Raw genomic sequence first — 22,035 nt, forward strand, 5'->3', positions numbered from 1 at the left:
ACCACCAAACTTTGGCCAAATTCACAACCAACAAATTTAATTCTGCCTGCACAAGGTAAAAACCGTGCAAACTGGCCTGCCCCACGCACTGGCACACACGCAAAAGGAGTTATGAAAAGAAACATTTTTGTGCAGGTAAAAAGGGGAGGGAAACAGAAAAAAAATAAAAATCAAATGAACTGCTGGTCCAAAAAAACTGAAATTAAATAAATCTCAAAGCAACAGAAGCAGGAGGAGAGAGAGAGAGGGGTAGAGGCTAGAGAGAGAAAAGCTGCAGCCTTGTAGCCACCTCCATCTTCCCCTGTCTCTCTCCCAGTCCGAGTCTCCCTCCACCTTCCTCATCCCTCCTCTGAACCTTCTCAATCTACCCCTCTCCCACGTGGTGTATAACAACTATACGCAGGCGCACACGCGCAGGCACATGAACCACCACCACCTCGGCGACTCCCTCTGATCCTCCTGCTCGTGCACAGCTCCACGCACCACGGCGGCCGGCCACCTCGCCGCCGCCGGCCGCCGGTCAGGCTCAGGCTGCCCGCCCGCTCCCTTCGCGTAATGCCTCGTCCCTTCTCGGTTTGCGCGCAGTGGGGAAAAAGATTTGTGCTTGGTAGCTTTTCTTCGCCGGCGGCGGCGACCGGCGAGTTTGTGGCCAGGGATGGGGTTGTTTTTTCGTTTTGGGGAGTTATGGGTGGATCTTTGCCGGTTTTGGCAGCAAAGGAAACGGCTTTGTTCGTCTTGCGTGTCGGTTTGGCTCGGGTTTGAGATTTTTTTCCCTCTCTTACTTTTTGATTTGTTTTGGAGGAAGCCGGCAACGGCAAGCATGGTTTCTTCGTACAGACACCTGGGGTGTACCTGTCATGGTTGGGATTCTTTGGCATAAATTTGCGTGCTTCCCTGGGCTCCTGCAATGCCGAGCAGCTAGTTGTTTGGGCGATTCAGAGGCGGCGCCTCCGCCTTTGGGATCAGGCTGGGATTCCCATGCGATTCCTTGGGTTCTTCTGCTGCTCAGGAAGCCCCTCTCGATCGATCAATCGAGGTAGCATTTGGCCGCGGAAGAAATGCCATGGTTCTCGGCAATCTGTTCCGCTTCGTCTTTGATTCAGTTTAGGATTCTCTTTCTGCTGCCATCCGTGGAATTAGTGGGGACGTGGGTCCAAGTCTTTCGGATTCTTGTTGTGCCTATTCATATTCTCTTCCTTTTGAAATTTCTTTATTTTTTTAGAAAGGAAAAAAAAACTCCTTTTGAGATGTTCTTGGCTAGGATGAAGACTAAGATCCAGGTCTTGTGGCAGTTTCCAGTCGGGCTATTTTAGTCTCCATTGTGGGTTTCTGTGTTCTTTGCCTCTTGAACGCTTAAACAATTTCTGTTAGTGGCCGTTAAGTCAACTTGTTGGGCTGAAGAGTTCAAGGAGCAATTAAAACTTTGCAGAATCTTTGTGTTTATTTATAGTTTTTATCTGGAGGGCCAGTTGTTTCTGAATACTTTCAATGTACTTTCGTTCTTTAAATTTATTTTTTAGATTAATTTCCTTTAGCTGTATGCTGCGCAAAACAACTGCTTATGTTAGGAGCATATATGCTTGATTTTTAATAGTCAGAAAATTGATTTCGGTGCAGGCTGTCATAGGGAGTGGACTGCGCGTCGGTGGTGATTAGTAGGCCACCAATAATATCATCTCTCCTAGGCTTATTTGTCCCCATTTGTCATCAGGTAGTTTGAGTTCCGAGCCTTCTTATGATTTCTGGCTTCAATCTTCGCATTTAGAGATCTGTGCATTTTTTTCTTCTAATGCTTGGTTTCTTTATGATTGTGCGTATTTTGTCATATCACTGCATGTAGTATTTTGCTGGTTTATCTCTTCAAAGTTTTCATCAACTTTCGGATTCAGTACTCCGAACATCTGCTGTATTAATCTTATTTCAGTAGTAGGTGCTGTTATTAGAATACAAGAAGTCAAAAAGTATAATCTATATCTTTTTGTTTGTTTGTTTATTTATTGAAGCATTCTAGTTAGGCATAACTAATCTCTCTTTGGCATTTCTGTATTGCAGCTTCCTGAAGTCTGGTCAGATGCTGTGAAGAAGAAATCCTCTTGTGCTGAATAAGTTCAGCTTACAACCACTATGGGTGCCTGCGTATCTTCAAGCAGAAAGCGGAGATCACAAAGACTCTGTTGTATATACAGGCGTTACCGTGGCAAGGTTTTAAGCAATACACCTGTAGTACGCGCCAGTGATGTGGAGAACTTTGCTTCTTCTGGAGAAGTAGTCCATTTAGGGACTTCTGCAGCCACTCGGCGGAGATCTGATGGCTCAAATGTTACATTCCACCTCACACAATTGCAGTGGCATCATAGTGAGCTGGACACAGAGAATGGAAATGGTAATTGGAATCTTTGTGTTCGTTGCATATGTTCTAGTAACGCAAAGTCTTGCATTTCAAAGAGCTGGGCTAAATCTTCTGTATTTCCCATGTTGGTCCAGTTGTGTGTCAAGAAGAAGCATGGTTCGACTCTGTTAGTATTTTGGGATCTGACTCTGATGAAGATTTCAGCAGTGTCAATGGAGGTTTGTATTGCTTTTCAGCCATTTCGATTGTTGCTAAAGGTACAGCTCAGACTTTTTTTTGTTGAAAGGGCCATTTATATTCAGGCTTGATCTTTTCTTGCAGACCTCCCTGCTATGTCAAATTCAGTAGGTACACAATTGATGCAGTGCGAAGATGCTTCATCCATTGCTGATGCCATCCATAAGTTTGAAAGAATTTTTGACAGTTCTAGTGTTGCTCAAGCTGTTGGACAGTACCTGAAAAGAGATGCAAACAAAATAGAAGCAGAGAGGCCTAAAGTTGCAAGCCCGGAAGCATGTGACGTTTCTGGTGGAAAGGTTGATGAAGCAAAGACACGAAATGAGGGTATAAAAATTCTGACAAAACTTAGAAGAGGCGAGGATGCATGTAATACCTTAAAGTCTTTCAAAGATGGAGAGAAGCAACATGAAAGCATCTTCAAAAATTTGACACCAGTGTGCACACCTCGTCATGCTAACAAGGTCCAGCCATTGGCGGTAGCAAGTCCACGGGGCCAAAAGAAGAAATCAGCGGTTGTCAGGCTTTCTTTCAAGAGGCAATCTTTCGATGGAGAGCAAACTACTGAAATATGTAGGTTTTGCTCAGATCTATTCACCTTTTGTTTTCAGTGAACTGAGGTAGGAAGGACTAACAGCATGATTGATTTTAAATTTCTAACTGCAGGTTCCTCTAGGAGGTACTTGATCTGTCCACGAGCTGGATTATTGGTTCCACAAGCCGGTGAGAAAATTTCGGAAGGTTGTTGGTCTGTGCTTGAGCCTTCAACCTTCAAACTGCGAGGGGAAAGTTTTTTCAAGTAAGAGTTGCTCCACAAATGCATGTAAATGTCTCATGAACATGATTTTGATTTTATATTAATTTGGAGTTATATGCAGGGACAAAAAGAAGTCTCCTGCTCCAGGTTGTTCTCCATACACTCCATTTGGTGTCGACATATTCATGTCCCCAAGGAAAATACATCACATTGCCCAGCATATTGAGCTTCCATCTGTAAAGCCAAATGAAAAAATTCCTTCACTACTTATCGTGAATATTCAGGTATAATAATCATACTTTCTGCCTTGACATTGAACATGCTGATTTCTCCTAAAGAAACATGTGAATTATTCCAGTGATTACACGTGTTCCATGCAGATGCCTACATATCCTGCTGCTATGTTCCTTGGTGACAGTGATGGGGAAGGAATTAATCTAGTGCTGTATTTCAAACTGAACGACAACTTTGAGAAAGAAATTTCACCTCAGTTTCATGACAGCATCAAGGTAAACTTCTTCGTTGTTGGATGCCATCTCTTTTCACAAACAACTGATGCCTACTAATCCATTGCTGAACCGTACTGAATTTCTGTCTCTTTGTTTGTTTGTTTTCAGAGACTAGTAAACGACGAGATAGAAAAGGTTAAGGGTTTCCCATTGGACTCAACAGTCCCTTTCAGAGAAAGATTGAAAATATTGGCAGGGTTGGTTAACCCAGATGACATGAATCTCAGTTCTGCGGAGAGGAAGCTTGTGCAGGCTTACAACGAAAAGCCAGTCCTCTCAAGGCCTCAACACAGCTTTTATGTGGTAAGTTGCTTTACTTGATATCATTCTACTTTTCCTTTCTTTTATATCGACTCTTACATGACATGTGGAGTCAATGCAGGGATCAAATTACTTGGAGATCGACCTTGATGTACACCGGTTTAGCTTCATCTCAAGGAAAGGGCTTGAAGCGTTCCGAGAACGATTGAAACATGGAGTAATTGATCTCGGTCTAACCATACAGGTAGGTTGACGGTCCTTTCTGCTTTCTTTATTTGTTATATGCATCTTGATTCCACGAACTGCCATTTTGCTGATCAATATCATCCGGAAAGTTGTTAAGGATATCAGGAGATAAAACTGACCTAAAGAATTACATCTTGTTTTAATAGCTTGGGCTGCTGAATATTTCTGAATTTTATTACAACTTTAGCTATTTTCCATTATGGGATAATTTGGAAATGTGATATAAACCTTCAAACCGTACCACTTATCTTGTTATTGTTCGTGCAAGTATAGTTAATCACGAATAGTAGTGATATTGTATTGTACAAACATTTTGTCATCCTGTTAAGTTACAGATGCACACCAATTCTTTATAAGCTAAACACACCGACCATTACACAGGCCCAGAAGCAGGAAGAGCTTCCTGAACATGTATTGTGCAGTGTAAGGCTAAACAAAGTTGATTTTGTGGACAACGGCCAAATACCAACACTCCTTCCATGCGATGACGACTGACAAGTGACAATTGAACTGGTACCAAATTAACTGAACCTGATGTTTTGGACAAGAACATAGCATGCGCTTGCAAGTTCTTGGAAGGGAGGAGGCATGTTGGTTTGGCTCCGCGAGATGAACAGCTCTGTAGAAGATCTGTGTGTACAGTCATGTTCTTTGGCATTCTAGTCTTGCGAGTCAAATTCTGTTGGAAATTGATTTGCGAATCGGGAATTGAGAATGCCACCAAGATATCAATCTATTTATTCAATTTATCTGTTCTCAGTCTCATGATTTGAGGAATTGCTGAAATCAGGGTTACCCACCTTTGTTGTGTTGGCACATAGTCTTTTTCTTTTTTTTTAAGATAATGGAAAACCATTCTTTTAAAGGAACTTTTTTGTTTAACAAAAAAAAATTTGATTTTCTTTTCCTGAACTTTTTTTTCGAAGAAATTTCTTAAACTTTGTGGGAATATATTTTTTGGAAAACAGCAAGCCAAGATATATTCTCCCTTATAAAGTGTAGTGTTTTTAACGAAGTTAGTAAGTGCTACTTTTATTCAACATGGTATGTTTTATGGGCACATGTGAATCCAAGAAGTAAAACAGAGTGAACTGACTCTAAAATATTGTATTTTCCATATCAGGTTGGTTCTAAATTTAAGATTTTTCATTATTATACACATGATTGGGTGTTTGCATATGATATCTATGTAATGCTTTTATTAAAAAAACATGTAATTTTTGCACATGGAGAATAGCATCAAAGCAACAGGGTTGTGAAATAGGGAAGCTAAACTAGCAGGGGAACAAACTGACCTAATGATGGGCCAAGGCAAGAAATTGATGCGGCAATTGGATGGCAATAAATGGGAAACCGCATTTTGGAGCTTCCCATGCATATTATCAACACAAGTGAGCACAAAAGATCTTGTACAACAACAACAACGGTGTTGTCTAGTTCAGGTAGAGCAAATTTGGTTGCATGAAACCTGAAGAACACACTACGGCAGCTCTAACCCTGATGGCATCAGGCTGACTGTCTGTCCAGCCTGAAAAAACACCTGCTCATCAGGACTTCAGGAGGAACTCATGGTCCAGCTCCTTTCATCCCTTCCATTTGATTGCAGCATCTTCATTTTTCTTTCTGTGGTAAGTACACACAAATCTGATGCCCGTCTGGTTCTGATCATGCCGTGCATGTGTTGTCATCAGTGATGCTCCTTGCTGCCTGTCAACAACAAGGAACCAATGCAATGGCAGTTGGTCATGGCGGTTTTAGAGAAATTCAGCTAGTGTGTGAATCATCAGGCACCTTTCTTGAACCATGACCGGCGGCCAGCTCGCCGGATGTGCTGCTCGTGGTTCTGCAGGAGCTCGTCAATGCGCCGCGGCTGCGACAGCAGCGGCCCTGAGAAGTCCACCCTGTCCACCTTTCCCTTGTACTTCTGAAAAAAAATTCAGTGACAGAGGCTATCAGAAACACGAATCACATAAACAAAATTCAGTAACATGAAACTGTCAAAGACACGACACTGAAATGAAATGCTAGTGAGTAGTGAGAGTGAGAGACCTTTCCAGTCTTGAGGTGCTTGGCATCCAGCGTCTGCCTGAGCCTGTTGTTGTAAGCTTCGGAGGTGCTGAAGGCGTCAGCAACCTGTGCCCACTGCTTGATCATCTCCTGCTTCTCCGCCTCGTATGGCGCCGGGGTAGTGGCGGTGGCCGCCGCCGTCGTTCTTTCGGCGTCTCCTCCGGCATTGCTGTTGGTTCCTGGCCCCTTGGAGCCGCTCCTCTTGGTCACCGCCGCCGCCGCCGCCGCCGTGGCGTCCGGCCGGGGCTTCTTGGCCCAGGCGAAGCCGGTGGACGCGGCGAGCTGCACAGGGCCGGAGAGCGGGAGGCGTTGCGCGAGCCGGGGCGCCTCCTTGAAGCTGCTCGACACGGTTCTGGCGCACGGCGCCGCGTCGCCGCCGCCGCCGTCGTGCCGCTTGCTGCTGATCGCCGGCACGGGCTCCAGGTCGACGAACAGCCGCGAGTCGCCGTCGTTCCTCGCCGCCGCGCCGCCGCCGCCGTCCACAACAACGGGCAGCGATTCCTCGGCGTGGACGTGACTCTGGTTCGTGTCCAGCAGCTGCATGCTCTTGTGCCCCCTCGACGGCCGCCTCGCCGCGTCGCCGCCGTGGCTCCGGGCGTTGCTCCGTCTTCTAGAATCCTCCCGGAACTTCGCGTCCATCTCCTTGTTGGGCGCGTACCTGGGCAGGCTCGCCGGCTCGCACGCGTGCGGCGGCGTCGCGAAGTACTCGGCGTCCAGGGCGGCGGCGGCGGTGCCGCGGGCGGCGGGGTCGAGCGAGAGGAGCGTGGCGAGGAGGCGGAGCGCGTGCTCCGGCATGGAGCCCGCGAAGGCCTCCCTGAGGCGGCTCGGGTAAGGTTGCTGCGGCCGGAAGACGGCGGCGTGGGCGAGCCCGGAGCGGCGCCAGAAGTCGTCGGGCGGCGAGCCGCAGAGCTTGAAGATCTTGTGGATCTGCTCGACCTCGGTGCGGCCCGGCAGGACGGGGCGGCGCGCGTGCATCTCGGCGAAGACGCAGCCGGCGCTCCAGAGGTCGACGGAGGGCTCGTACGCCGTCGCGCCCAGGAGGAGCTCCGGAGGGCGGTACCAGAGCGTGACCACGCGGCTCGTCAGCGGCGCCGCGGCCGCCGACGCCGCCGACGGCGTGAAGAGGTTGGCCAGGCCGAAGTCCGCCACCTTAAGCTCGCCGCCGCTGCTCACCAGCAGGTTGGCGCACTTGATGTCCCGGTGCATCACCCCCCGGCCGTGGCAGTGCGCCAGCCCCTCCAGCAGCTGCCTCATGTAGCACTTGATCTACACCCATCACGCACATGCTGTCAGCTTGTACCATCGATCGCCATTGCCATGACCATGATCGAGATCCTATCCTAAGAGATGATCATGGTCCCACGCCACGATCATAGTGTCCTCAATTATCCATTATTTATCCTAAGAGATGATCATGTCGACGAGATAGTACCTGGGGCTCAGAGAAGGAGACGTCGGGGTCGGAGGTGAGGCCGGCGAGGTCGTGGTCGAGGTACTCGAAGACGAGGTAGATGGCGGAGGAGGAGCGGGAGGTGATGATGCCGTCGAGGGCGACGACGTTGGGGTGGCCGCGGAGGCGGCGGAGGATGAGGATCTCGCGGGCCATGAACCGGACGCTCTCGGGCTCCACGCTGTCGAACCGGACCTTCTTGAGCGCCACGAGGCGGCCGGTGGCGAGCTCCCGCGCCCGGAACACGCTGCTGTACGTGCCCTGCCCCACCTTCTCCAGCTTCTCGAACCCCTCGGCGCGGAGCGGCACCCACCCCTGCACCGCCTCCGCCGCCACCGCGCTCAGCCACGACGGCCACCCGGCCGCCGCCTGCTCCCCCTCCACGCACCGCCGGATGTTCCCCAGCCGCGCCGTCGTCGCCGCGTTAGCAGCAGCCTCCCTCCCGGACCGCCGCCGCCGCTCGTCGTCCTCGTCACCGGCGCCGGCGTCGAACGCCTCCAGCCGCACCGGCCGGCTCCATATCGACACCGCCGACGACGACCCCAGCTCCGCCGACGCCGACGCCGACACGCTGCGAGACACACCGTACGACGTCGACGACACCTCGTACGCCGGCGAGGACACCGTGCCGGGCCTCGACGCCGCGCAACCCATGGCCGCCGCCCACGCTGGCGGCGCGGCGGGCCACGCACTCCGCTTCCTCCCTCCCTACAGCTTGACGAAGGAAGGAGGAGACAGAGGAGGAGCAAGAACACAGGGGAGGGGGGTACGCTATCCTCCTCTCTCCTCTGTTCTGGCTCCCCCGGGCGATCACCCTCCTCCCCTGCGTCCACAAGCAATGCGAGCAGCGGCTAAAGATAGCAAGGAAGGAGATGGCAGGCCATGGCCAATTTGCCGCGGCTGCCTTTAATTGGTGCTCAAACTGTCCTCCCCTTTTGCTTTAATCCCTGCGCTGGTCTTGAGCTGGGGAGCAAGTGCAATTTCTCAATCCTGGTCACTATTTTTTTCCTCATAAAGCCTAAACATGGTATGTGATCGTGATAGAGGATTAGAGGGGTCTTTGGTTAAGTGCAACAGCTTCTCTATGTTATGTCAGAGAACAAGGAAGAACAGGTGCAACTGATCAAAATAATATTTAAAAATGACAGAAGCTTTTGATGGGGTTTTGCATGAATTTCGAGATGATTTTGTTGTGGATTTGGTTTGAGAGAGGAAAAACTTTTTAGAAAAAGTTGGGGGAAGATGCAGGTGTGTGGTTGCGATGGTCAAAGAATACATTTGTTTTGGGGGAGGGTACACGGGGCAAAGGAATTGATGTGTGTGCAAGAACCCAACAGGCAATGCAACGTGGTGTCCTGGTTTTGGGCGGGGAAAATGTTCATGTGGTAACTGATTGTATTCAAGGCACTAGGGCAGTATGGGCATGCAGTACTAGCCGTTTGTATTTAAAATCTCCAGCCACCTCACCTGGTTCTCTCTCTAGCCTTTCCTCCAGTTTTTAATGTTTTGATTCATATATTTTATATAGGTTTAGTGCTGCTTGTGATGATGTGGTTGATGAAAAGATTAGCACATGAACAAAGGTGGTTTTGTTTGGGAGGAACATGACATCAAGTGGTTAACAAAAACAATTGTAAACATGATAAAAAGTGGTGATCTAACACTTTGACTGGTGATTTTTTTTTCCCTCTCACTTTCCCTTTTCTCATGTCTGGAGAAAGGGATATATGCCGGCGCAACAATGGCGATGGTTGATGCCCCACCTCCACCAAAATCCATTATCATGAGATTGAGAGGGATGGGTGTATGGGAGGGAATGTTTGACTATTGTGTGAGAATGTTTATGATAGGGACCATTGCTGGATGAGGAGTTAAGCTTAGATCTCAATTTGCTGCTGAAATTATGTTTTGTTTTTATTTCATCGAGTACCTTGTATTTCCTTGAATCATGAATGCCTGATCTGAATTTCATAAGTACCGATCTTAGTCGCGGTATAGCAATGTTAACACCTGCAAAGTTTCTTTTTTTTTTCCTCTTATTCCCTGAAAATTGTTTCTGTATTCCAAATGAGATCTGAAATTTATGGGAAGCTCACGGTACTACACGAGGCAGTGCACGCTCAACTAGGTGTGAATTGTGATGAATGCATTGCAAGGACAGTGCTTGCACATCGCATGGTTGGTTAGCTAGCCAGGCAGTTCATCTTCATTCTTTCTGTAGAAAGGAATTTATTTGGCCTTGACTGCCATTTACCATCTTGTCCCTGCTCCATGCTTCCCAAAATGGTACAAAGTAAATGGCTCCAATTGTCATATGTGCATAGAGATGTACTCTACATTGGACCAGAGTACCAGACAGTGACTTATCCAAGCAAAATTTCTCACAGATAGAAAGAGAGGAAAAAGTAGAAGAAAAAAAGGGGGGGAAATGCAGCAAGGCAAAAGTCCACTCATTGTGGCTAGTGGTTGGGCAATCCTTTTGAGGAGGTCTCCTCTTTTGTGGTTTGTGTTATGTGCCTGCTGTTCTTGCTCTAAGCACAATGGCTTTTTGAGAGGGGGTGCTAATGAGCAGAGACCGACAAATGGGCCCGGATAAGTTGCGCATGGTGGGGTCCAATTGTCTGTCACTCTGTGTAAAGGAATTCCTGCAGTAGTGCTCTTTGTGCTCTTTGGGCAATTGCATGGGGAGATAGGATCATAGGATGATCTTTTCTGCTTTGTGCCATGCTTTGGTGCTCACATCTTGCATGCAACCTTTGACGCAAGATATGATCGATCATGTTGCTCCTCTTTTGGTTGCGGCAAATTTTAGTATGTAACTCTTGTACTGGACCATCCTTTGCCATGTCAAAACTTGAGAATTATCCATGTCTCTCAATAGTGAAAAACTCAAAATGTACCTCTGATATTTTGCGCTGTCTCATGTTTGTGACTCTGCTTCTTGTGGGCCTAAAAAAACTTCAAAGCAAATGCAAACATGAGGGATACAAATTTAACAAATAAGCAAAACAAAATAACCGTTCGAGAAATTACGCAGAAAACAGTTGGTCAGAACTGTAACAAGAAGGCTATGGAGACAGGGTAATATTTTCAGATCCAAGTCCTGGTGCTTCCTGGTTGCATGCTGTTCCCTTTCTCAAGCAGTCTTTTCACTGATGAAAGAAGAAAAGGAGTACTCAAGGCTTGATTGGGAAGAGACATGCTCATGCGACATGCCCTAGCACTCATGTTACCTCTTTGCGTGGGCCCCACTGGTTTGCTAAGATCCTGCTTAAAATCCTTTGTTAGTCACAAACCGTGTGTGTCCATGAATGCTGCAATCAGTGTAGTGTAGTGTAGCACAAGGATGACACTGTCAGCAAACGCAATGCGCCTGCTGCCGTGCCGTATTCAGTACAGGCATGTGATGGTGGCATTTGCAAACATCTGCTGAGCCACTTCATCATCTCTTTGACAAAACTTCTCCTAGAGAAACTTTGATTAACATTCTATAGCAAGTTAGCAACCTGGTCAATTTAGCGCGAACTCAAGAACTGTTTGCGCACATCATACAGCGATACAGGTCGGAAACCTAGCTGGTTGCATGCCAAACCTATGTTCTACTAGCTGGTTCGTATAAGGTGGTATCACCTTTGGCAAAGAGTCGATTTTACAAAACTACATTTTTTTTATATCCTAACCGCGTAACACGATTATTTTGACAAATAGTTCTGTGAAATTTAACCTTGGTAAAAGAGATTTGTTACTGTGCTTAATAAATGTAGTTCTAGAGTAAGTGCAGTTAACTTCTTTAAACTTTTACCATTACTTACATAAAAAGCAATGGCATTGCTGGCAACATATGTTTAGAGAAATTACTAAAAAAATGTTTTCAATGGCATTATTGGTAACATGTGTTTAGAAAAAGAAGTACTGAAAATATTTTTACATCAGATATTGTGTGTGTTCGAAAAGCTTAAGAAATAGTAAGAAATTGAAAACAGAAATGTAATGGGCCAACCAAGCTCCATGTGGTCTGGGCTTATTTTTCAAGGTAATGGCCCAACCAAGTCGCTTGCACCACTGTGCCAGGACTCACTAGGTCCTGGTTGTCAGGCTATGAAATGTAACTTTTTTAGTTTTGTAAACACATGGAAATTGTAATAACAATAGCTCCAATGTTACTTGCAATAAAAAAGTGACAATAATATATAATTTGACTAGTCAAAAGAGGAACAAGAAATGAAACATACGTAAAAGGTTGTGCTGTAGTTGAACAACTTCATGGTCCATTCCCCAAAAAATCCCCTACTTCATAGTACAGCACAAGGTTCTAATGACCTCCAACAAACTGACATGTTTGGTATTAAAGTATTAAAAACAATCAGTTGACACCATCAGTAACAAAAGTACCGAATTCTGCAGCCTATCCAACATGTGACTATGTGAGCATGATATTGATATCACACTGGCATGTCAGCTTGATCAACAGTCAGATTGAATCAATGAAAACTGAAACTCCAACAAACTGGTAGAAAGGCTAATTCTCCATGTGCATTTCTTTCTAGGATTAGAGTTCATTTCAAAGAGATGTACAAGATGTTTTGATAATTTGATCCAATGAAGGTTTCCGGAGCCAAATTAGTGCTGAGAAGCATGTACAATTATGACTGGCTACTTTTAACCTACTAATTTCTCAATTTCTCTGCAACTCGTCAGGAAGGAAAACACAGTTTCTGACCAATCCTCATCAGCTAAGACACCTAAAACTCTCAGGCTACATGCAACGACGCATTGTTCGCCGGCGGACATCTTGGCCTTCGACAGCGTCTGGTGGTCCTTCCCCACCTGGTTATGCCCAGTGCATCGGCGTCCAAGTCAGCAGGGGCAAGTGGTGGTAACCCTGGCGGTGGGCTGACCTCGACTTCCTCCACCTCCATGGCGACAGCCATGCTTCTTGCCCGGCGCCTCCCCCTCGGCTGCTGCCCGCCCCGGCCTCCTCCCTTCATTGGGGTCACTGGCTTTGGCCTTCCGAGTGCACGAAGATCCTCTGACACCTCGTGCTTCGGCAACAACGCAAGGCATGGCAAGATGTCCCTCTGAAAGTCTTTCCTCTTACGGCGTCCTCGCCCTTTGCCTCTCTGAGGTTTTGGGGTCAGCAGTGAAGCTGCAGAGCAATGGCCATTGTCACAGTTATCCTTCTGGGTGGCTCTTGGTGTTGAATGGTGCTCGGTGCTTTTGGTTTCTTGCAGCTTCAGTGTCAAAGCCTCAAAGTCATCATCGCTGTCCTTGTCAAACATTGTGTTCTCTTTGGATGCAGCTAGGTCAGCGAACCAATGCAAAGTGTCAGGTTGAGGGGATCCTGGCTGAACGACAACATTACACATTGCTACCAGACTCTCTGCTGCGGTTATAGCAAGAGAATCCCTTAAGGGATCATCGCTTTCGTGAGGAACAAGTTCACCTGATTCACAAGCATCTATCTCTGGATCATCCATGATTGGCAATGGTTCATTCAGGTCAATGAGATTCCTAAAATCTCTGTCAGCTTCCTCCCTCTGGGGTTGCATTTCCATGTCAGGTTCACACTTAATCAATGGTCCAACGTTTAGGTCATACTGAAGAGTGGGTGAGCACCGAGAATCTTTTTCAGTGCCAACACTGTTGGGAAAGGTGGGGACTCTTGTGGGAGTTTTATTTTGTGAATTAAACGTGGGACTGGGCAATATCTGGTAATGGCAATTTGCATAACTTGATGGGACTTCTGACTTCATCAGGCTTACCTGTTTCCAAGAGATATCAACCATTGACTTCTCACTTCCCTGTTCCCAAGTAGCGGCGGTATCTACTGGCGCATCATTCAGATCTATATCCTTCAGGTTATGATGGAGTGGAGGGAGCTTTCGATGTTGTGCCTCTTCATGAATCTTCAATGAATGATGATATGGTGCATTTGGAGTACAATCCACTGAGAACCCACTGGAAAGAGCATGCTTAGCAGTGGATGTTTCAGCAGCACCATAATGACTCTTAGTCAAGTAGCTTGTGCTGTTGATTTGCCATGGAGGATTCAGTGCGTGATTGAAGCTAGGCGGTGCAAAGATCAGATGATTGAAGGTTCTAGCACTAGGCGAGTAATGCCCCATTGAGGAACCAGTACGATTTTGGTTGTACCATCCCATGTTAACATTGGAGTCTGAAAAAGAATAGTAAAATACATTAGTGTGCACTAATGGCTAGATAGTGATTTAACCACGAAGCTATAAAACTTGCAGCAATCAGTATAAAAATAAACTTGCAGCAAAAAGGGTGTACAAATCTTACCATCCTTTCTCTGTTGGAATGAATTACTATGCCTTATATCCTCATTTGCACCAAAGAACCTAGAGGAAGATATTTTACCAACACATTTTTCTTTTAATTTTCCTTCCGAGCTTAGGAGGTTCAGGTTCACTCCCTGTGATACATAATGCTGGTTCTGAGAAGCAGATGTTCCCACACCAAGAAAATCTGTTATTTTCATACTAGATGATTCTTCAACTGGTTTATTCAGTATATGTGCAGCTGAGCTGTGATGAGCCTGCGTATCAGTGATCCAACTCTTCTCCACATGTGAAGAGCCCTCACTATTTTCAAGGTTGAGATTGACATTTCGACCCAGAACAGAACCACTAACCCATGGGGAACGTTTCGAAGGCCTCACTTCCAGGATCTCCACTTCGTCATCATCATCAGCATACACATCTGCCGGAAGCTGAAGGTCCAACATTTTCTTTTGAGACCTAACATTGCTATGCCTCAAAGGAGCTCCACTCACACTAAATTGTGAACTACTTTCGTTAATCAAATTGATGGATGATTGCTTAAGATCGTGTCCAGAAATAGGAGTTGCAGTTTGGCGCACTCGTTTAACATCCTCAAGTAGTATCTGTGATGCAGAGGATCTTGGCTGCAATGCCTCTGCATATCTAGGACAACCCTTGAACTCTTCTCTTTGGAACTGTGCCATTATTTCCTTCTGAGTTCTGTAAAGACGGTGAAGTTCATACACCTGTATAGACATCAAAATGGTAAAAGAAATGAGGCATTTTTTACAACTACGGACCAGAATAAGAAAACAATGCCAATGCTACAAGGAATGCCTTGTTCTGTATATATCAACAATGATATGGCTTCATCAAAATATACCTGTTTCCGGAATGTAGCTTCATGTACAAGCATTGTCCGCTTTAGCATTTCCTTGTCATAATGTACAGATCCATTTTGAGATGTTATTGTGAACTTGTCACTAAGATGCACATTTGGTTTGTTCTCCTTGTAGTATGGCAGTGCATTGCCATTAGAGTTTACACTAGAATCTGCCATGTCGAAGTATCCTGGAATATAGGTCTCGCCCTCAACTTTTGTTCCCATTCCTAATGAAGTGTTGACAGAGAAATTCTAGGTTATCCAGATATCATCCACATCTAACATACTGCATATTGAACCTAAAATGCATTGTCACAGTATACTAGTACATTTACTCAGAACATTCAGAGATTGTGAACTACAGAATGATTGTTGCTATGGTATGCATGATTTTATATTTGCACTAAATCATTGCACATAATGTGCATTCCCAAACCTGACCTGTCCAGGCCATCTCATGCATAGGTCTAAGTGGGCCAAAACATGCGCACTGTGATCTTTTTCTTTTGGAGAGGATAACAACAAGCGAGGACAAAATTGTCCATATGCTACAGACGGCCTTTCTTTCTGGATTTCACTTTAGAAAAAATGAGAAAGGGAAATATGATAAAATGGCCAAAAAGGATGATGTTGCCATCAAACAGAGGATCTCAACAAGTCAGTACAAAATTGTCCATATGTGCAGCCTTTCCTTTTGGACTTCACTTAGGAAACAAAATGAGAAAAGGGAAATATGCTGAAATGGCCACAAGGAGGATGCTATCAAACATACATAAACAAGCACATCCTATAGGTAAATTACATACTACAGTACTGTAATCTTTGCATGGGGAAGAAAGTTACTAAAGTTCTTTCATTACAATTCATTAGCTAATCATAAATAAGCTATACTCTACATCCTAAAATGAACTGTCCATTGTAACAGATTAAACTTTGTCACTTGTGAGCAGATAAAAAGGATTATCCACGGTAAGTCGGTAATAGCCTTTCTCCAAATGTTTTCTAGCCTAAATGGCATTGTCTAGAAAGATCTGATCCACTAACATGCTGTCTTTTATCAACATCAGGAACACCTAAACAAAGCAACAGTAGCCTTTCTCTACCCATGACAATTATTTCAGGCATAATCACAAACACCATAGGCACTTCAATACCGGGACCTAAATAATCAACAAAACAACATCATTGGAACACCAAGAGGTACATGGTACACCTGTATTCTACAGTGTACAGCCTACACTGAATTTGCAATGTCTAGACCCTGGCTGTCTTTCTCTGCAAATAATCAATTAAGGTCCTGTATAGCTTCTTAATAAATGACTGACATAAAAAGATCAATCACAATTACGGACAATGAACAAACCCAGATATGGGGAAAATATAGTCAAGTCAAGCATAGTAAACAAACCAGTAAAGTTTTAATTTTCGTCTGGCAAAAGAGGGGAACTACCACACAAAAGTTAAATTGTATCTAACTGAAGCCCTTCAGGCTTCTGCACATCTTCAAGATATGAACAGATGCTTGAGTTTTTTAGCATCATTAATATTGCAGAACAAATTACAAAACTGGAATCCATACAGATAATTACATAAGCCAAGAACTGAAACAAGCATCATGGTTTGGAGACCAGTGTAACATTTCTAACTTACAAAGGGGGTCAAATATGAAACAGTGCTGAATAGAAGAATCTGCAGATCAAGTCTCTGTAGTTCAAGGACAACTGAGTTGTTCAGCTGTTTTATTCAGCTATTCCTTATGCAGCACAGGAAAATGCACCTGGAAGTGACCTGAAAATTGGCAATAACAACTCGTAAGCAGTCATATAACTGAGAATTGAAAGTAAGGCCCCCAATTTTGTTTTCTGCAAACTCTTGACCATGAGCCATCATTACAGCTTTTAATGACACAACTGAAGTGGAGATCAAATTGCAATGAGAGTTAAACTAGAAATTGAGAAGCGATTTACTGGGGAAAAGAATCTAAGTGCCACTGGTCTTTTCCATCGGAGAAAATGTAGGATTGAAAGTGAATAAAATAGCAGTGAAGCCCTCGAACCACATCACAAGAATACACATATATAAATAGAAAGCAATCAAAGCATTAGTTATTTTAGATGCAAATCTGCATTTTTCCTTACATACACTTAGTAATTCTGATCACAAGTAACATAAGCATCTTCTCTGAAGATAAACAGAAGGTATTGCAAGCACTGGTTCAGAATACCGCAAGGATATCTCCCACAACTTACCAAGTCCTCTGATGTGAAACGACGGTGGGTAAGAGATTCTCCAAGCTGAGCCTCTGTATGTGTAACTCCAAGAAACTGAGCTATTAATGCCAGCCTATTCAGTTCATCATTATCATGAATGAGCAGAGGAAAAATTCAGGTTGCGTCACCAAGAAGAGACCTGTAATTTGGCATTTGCAGCACGTCAGGGCATGGGGAGAAAAAAATTAAAAAGGGAAATAAATGCAAGCATCAAGAAAATTGAAGGCAAGATCACAGAAAATCTTGGAGCCAGAAGGATTTCAAACATTAAAATGCTAAGAAAAAATAGAGCTCTCCGAAACAATTCTTGAAATCACAACATCGCAAGCAAACTGCAAGAACAATCAAACCAAAACCCCGAAAAGCCGCCTGCTTTCTGCCATTGTCCAACGAAAAAGCAGAAACAAAACAAGGAAAACGAAAAGGAGAGGAATTATTTCCGCAGAGATGAAATCATAGCAAAACAACGCATGGCAAAGAAAGCGGGGGGAGAACAAGAACATCCAAGACCAAGGCCTCCGACCCCGACCTCCTCCGCTGAAACAATGGCGGCCAGACCAGAATAGAGGGAAGCAGCCAAGAACAGGAGATGATTCGTCGGCTCACCGTGTCACGGGAAGACGAAGCCCACCGGTCGCCTCGGAACCGCCATGATCCAACGAAAGATTCCGCCTTTCCCCACTTCCTCAAACAAGGAGACAAGGCCAACCAAACAAACAGCAACACCTATAAACAAGTACTAGTTTATCGCCATCCACATGGACAGGGATACAATCGTTGGTCACTCACTAGACCATGGACGGGAGGAGAACCAGATGCAGAACCGGGAGACTAGCTTGGCAGGCAGATGAAGATGAGAGGGATCTTCTTCTCCTCTCTCTCTCTCTCTCTCTCTCTCTCTCTCTCTCCCTCCCCCTTCTCTCTCTCTAATGGAGAAGAAGAGGAGAAAAAAATGAGCTTCTCGAAGAACAGGAAAAGTTTGTCAACTTCTGGTCTTCTTATTCTCTGCCGGCTCCTCTTGTATTGTTCTCAACTCTACCAAGGTTTGGTGGTGGATAGGAGAAGGCATTGATTTTCTTCCTCATCACTTTGCATTGGGTTTTGTGGTGGAAAAGCCATAAATTAGGGGCTTCTCTGCCTTTTCCATTCCCCTCTTCCTTTTTTCCTGTGTGAGTTCAGTCTTTTGGACAATCAGACCTGGGAGATTCTCTGCCGCCTCTCCCTTTCTCTCTCTAGGAGTACTGGCTTTCTCTCTCCTGCTGCCTCTGGATTGGAGTATAAAGAAAGGAAAGGCAGGAAGATCATAAATGTAGCGCCACTGCTACATGCACACAACCACAATTCTTGTCCCTAGCTGACAGGTGACAAATGCACAACTAATCACCTGATATTTTCAAGAATGTTGTTAGTGCAGCTGAAAGCGACGCATCATCCTGTTGGTATAGACCTAGACATTTCAAGTATTTGTTCCTAATCTTGGATTAGAGTATAATGGGGCATTAGCATTACTACACATGAAAACAAATCTGAAACAGCAGTCAAAGGCAGGTCGCTGGCTGCTGGCATGGCCGTTTCTTGAATTCATTTCGTTTCTACGGCTGCGTAATGGATGGTTTAATGAGGCATTATTATGCCATTTTCTGGTGCTGGATTCCCCTTCCCAGGATTCCAGTTGTACTCGCCTCCACTGTACCGGTCAATTCTTCCAGTTCCAGCCAAGCTAGGACAAAACGTTTACCAAACCATTACTACAATACTTGGATTAAAATTGCATGGTACATCAGTACCTACTCATCTTCAGCTGATATCTTTTTTACCAAACTCTGTTTCAAATTCTAAAATGGGTTTATTTTGGTCATTAACTTGCCTTGACTCCTCTCTTTCTGTATAACAACTTCACTTATATTTGTGTTTTTTTTCTTATTTTTATTCTCCAATTAATCTTGAACCATCATGCCTTTGTTCTTCACTCGTGTGCTCCACTAGAAATGGCATGACCCATGTGCCATACCCCCCCAGGATTAGCTCTGAAACTGTTGTTTTTCTTTTTCGGAAAAAGAAAGATTCTCTGGATTTCTGTTGTTGCTGTTGATGCTACAGGACCAGCATCAGTGATGCATCAATCAAACCAACCAGCCAAACACTGATGTTGCTGTATTTCCTGTGGGTAAAAACCAAAATCTGCCATAAAATGAAGCATTGTTTCAAGGCTTGCAGGAAGGTGATAACTCTGAGCGGGAGCCAGCAGGTTGCCCAAAACATGGCAGCAGAGTGGTCAGAGCAACGGCCAGTAGGGTTTGGAGGAAAGGGGCGCCAGCCGCCAGCGAGGCTCCTCCGGTCACAGCCCCACAGTACACAGTCACACAGAGACCTTCCGTTGGGATTCGGGCAGAAGATTCTTGTTCCAATTCTTGGGCAAAGTTGACTACTGGAGACTTTAAATTTTGCAGTGTTATGAACAAATCTATACTATCACTCATGTATAAGAAGAAAAAGATACTTAAAATGTCCATCCTAACTTAACTCCTGGGCTCTATCAACCAACCTTAATCCGATTGTTTGACAAATTCTTTCTTTTTCCTGAAAAAAACTTATTTGAAAAATTCAATCGTTGAAAACGTGCAAATACCCTATAGTTTTTGGGCCTGTTTGGGAAGGAGGTGTTAAAGTTTAACACCACCCTTTAACACATTTTTAACACCTTGGCTGCCAAACACAAGTGTTAAAGATGAAGTGTTAAAATTTAACACCTCTCTTTTCATAAACATATGGAGGGGGTGTTAAAATGTGCTAAAGGTGTTAAAAGTGGTCCCCCTCCACACTTATTCCCTGGTTGCCCCCCTCTCTCTCCTCTTCTCTCTCCTCCGCTGCCCCCCATCTTCCTTCCCCGATCCGCGCGTCGCGCGCCGCCACCGGTCCGCCCGTCGCGCGCCGCCGCTGTGCCCGCCACCGCCGGTCCGTGCCGCTCCTACGCTGGGATGCCGCGTCGGGCGACGGGCAGCGGCCGGCGCGGGCGCGGGCAAGGCCGCTCCGGTGGTGTGGGGACCGGCGGGCGGCGCGGTGGTGGCGGTGGGGGCTCGGGCGGGCGCGGCCGTTGGCGCCGCGGTAGGGGACGCCGGTGGCGGGGCGGGGCCGGAGGCAGCAGGCGCAGGGGAGGGGCCGGAGACGGTGCGGCCGGCGGCGGGAGGGCAGCGTCGGCGTCGGCGCCGGCGCCGGGCGCGGCGTGGATCGAGCAAGGGGAGGGGCCGGCCAGGGAGCAATGGCGCTGGGGGCCAGCCAGGAGGTGGCCTGGCGTGCGCAGCCAGGAAAGGAGGAAGGAGGAAGGAGAAGAAGGAAGAAGGGGTATTTGGGTGCCATTAAGAGGAGTAATGAGGGGTAAAGTTGTCAATTACAACCTAAGGTATTAAAGTTTAACAGATCATCCAAACACCTCAAGATACCAAAGGTTAACACCTCATTTGAGGGTGTTAAAGTTTAACACCCTGTTAAATTTTAACAGGCCCTTCCCAAACAGCCCTTTGAATGGTCGGAGTGGTTTTTATGGACTTGTAGTTGACGTGATGTCCACGTGGGTGACCGCATTGGAGTAACATCCAAATCAGTACTAATAAATTAAAAAAACTTATATATAGGAAAATCTCCCAATCAAGCTTATATTTTTTTAGGAACATCAATCTTACATGTTGCAAGCATGGTTCAAGTTCAACTGTTTGCATTATAATTTTTTCCCGTTGCTGATTAACCGAAAGAAATGCCGGCATGTCGCTCAGGGTAGATTATATTTCTTTTAAGAATTTTGAGAACTTAATAGTGTTGATTTCTAGTTTTTTTCCGGCTTCAAGCAAGAGTTTATTGGTTTGTTCGGTAGTGCTGGCTGCACAACTGCAGCCCTGCTGCTGCTACAGCCAGCATTCAAGAAAACTAACGTAAGACCTGTAGCCATAGCGCTGCAGCTGTGCAGCCAGCACCACCGAACAGGTCGTATGGTGATGGGATGAGGGTATGATTCTTTCTGAGCATAAGTTTGGTGTTGCGACATCCAATTTCTTTGTGTTCAACTCTTCACCACAATTACTCTCTAGCCAGTTTTTTTTAAAAAATACAAGGAACCATTAACTTAATAGACTCATGAGTCATGAAGTAATGAAGATACAACTCTTGAAATCGTACTTTAGGCATGGACATGGTAAACATGTAAACCACGTGCATTTGCCTTCGGACGGTTAAAATTGAACTCATCCCTTCGATGCTATTGAAAATTTAACCCCATTTTCTTGTGTACCGTTACCACTATCTTTATCCGAGAAGAGGACCCTAACACTGTTGGAAGAAAATTCCATGCATCTGGTATGCAAACCGGATCGTGTGCATACCTGCTCCCGCAAAGCGACGCGTGGACGCCGCGGCCATCCGACGGATCCTGACGGGAAGAAAATTCCATGAATCCGATATGCAAACCGGATCGTGTGCATACCTGCTCCCGCAAAGCGACGCGTGGATGCCGCGGCCATCCGACGGATCTTGATGAGGGCGTGTACCTACAAACCAAAGTTGCAGCAGCTTGGCTCCCAGCGCTATTTCGCCCGTCGCCCGCTCTTGGCAGTCGGCTCGGCTCGGCTCGGCGACCGTTCAACGCTTGTAGTTCCCAGCTCAACACCACGGTGGCGCATCCCAACGGCGCTGCCGTCGTCCCCGTCATGCCGCTCCACTACACGGCGGGC

The 22,035-nt window shown here is 45.8% G+C and overlaps 3 protein-coding genes across 4 annotated transcripts; 1 reads left to right on the forward strand and 2 right to left on the reverse strand.

The window, feature by feature from the left end:
* The first annotated feature begins 313 nt into the window (after positions 1–313).
* On the forward strand, positions 314–5,109 carry LOC117849739 (uncharacterized). Of its 2 annotated transcripts, XM_034731402.2 has the most exons (11): positions 315–552; positions 1,618–1,711; positions 2,053–2,383; positions 2,485–2,568; positions 2,672–3,160; positions 3,254–3,386; positions 3,466–3,628; positions 3,725–3,853; positions 3,962–4,156; positions 4,236–4,358; positions 4,742–5,109. In XM_034731402.2, exons 3-11 carry the CDS (start codon positions 2,125–2,127, stop codon positions 4,853–4,855), a joined length of 1,689 nt encoding a protein of 562 aa, XP_034587293.1. In that variant the 5' UTR covers positions 315–552; positions 1,618–1,711; positions 2,053–2,124; the 3' UTR covers positions 4,856–5,109. The 2 variants fall into 2 exon arrangements, with proteins under 2 accessions (XP_034587294.1, XP_034587293.1); XM_034731403.2 differs by lacking the exon at positions 1,618–1,711 and having other exon boundaries at positions 314–552.
* Positions 5,110–5,691: 582 nt separating this feature from the next.
* LOC117849738 (probable serine/threonine-protein kinase At1g54610) lies at positions 5,692–9,396 on the reverse strand. Its single transcript, XM_034731401.2, has 4 exons — positions 7,860–9,396; positions 6,410–7,693; positions 6,152–6,284; positions 5,692–6,067 (listed from the first exon to the last, which is right to left on the reverse strand). Exons 1-4 carry the CDS (start codon positions 8,529–8,531, stop codon positions 6,048–6,050), a joined length of 2,109 nt encoding a protein of 702 aa, XP_034587292.1. The 5' UTR covers positions 8,532–9,396; the 3' UTR covers positions 5,692–6,047.
* Positions 9,397–12,385: 2,989 nt separating this feature from the next.
* On the reverse strand, positions 12,386–18,582 carry LOC117848866 (uncharacterized). Its single transcript, XM_034730434.2, has 7 exons — positions 18,104–18,582; positions 17,921–18,040; positions 17,294–17,453; positions 16,695–16,832; positions 15,045–15,271; positions 14,181–14,907; positions 12,386–14,052 (listed from the first exon to the last, which is right to left on the reverse strand). The coding sequence occupies exons 5-7, from the start codon at positions 15,267–15,269 to the stop codon at positions 12,629–12,631; spliced, it is 2,376 nt and encodes a 791-aa protein (XP_034586325.1). The 5' UTR covers positions 15,270–15,271; positions 16,695–16,832; positions 17,294–17,453; positions 17,921–18,040; positions 18,104–18,582; the 3' UTR covers positions 12,386–12,628.
* Between the last annotated feature and the right edge of the window lie 3,453 nt (positions 18,583–22,035).

This window comes from Setaria viridis, chromosome 3 (genome assembly GCF_005286985.2).
Source record: "Setaria viridis chromosome 3, Setaria_viridis_v4.0, whole genome shotgun sequence".
Lineage (NCBI taxonomy): Eukaryota > Viridiplantae > Streptophyta > Magnoliopsida > Poales > Poaceae > Setaria > Setaria viridis.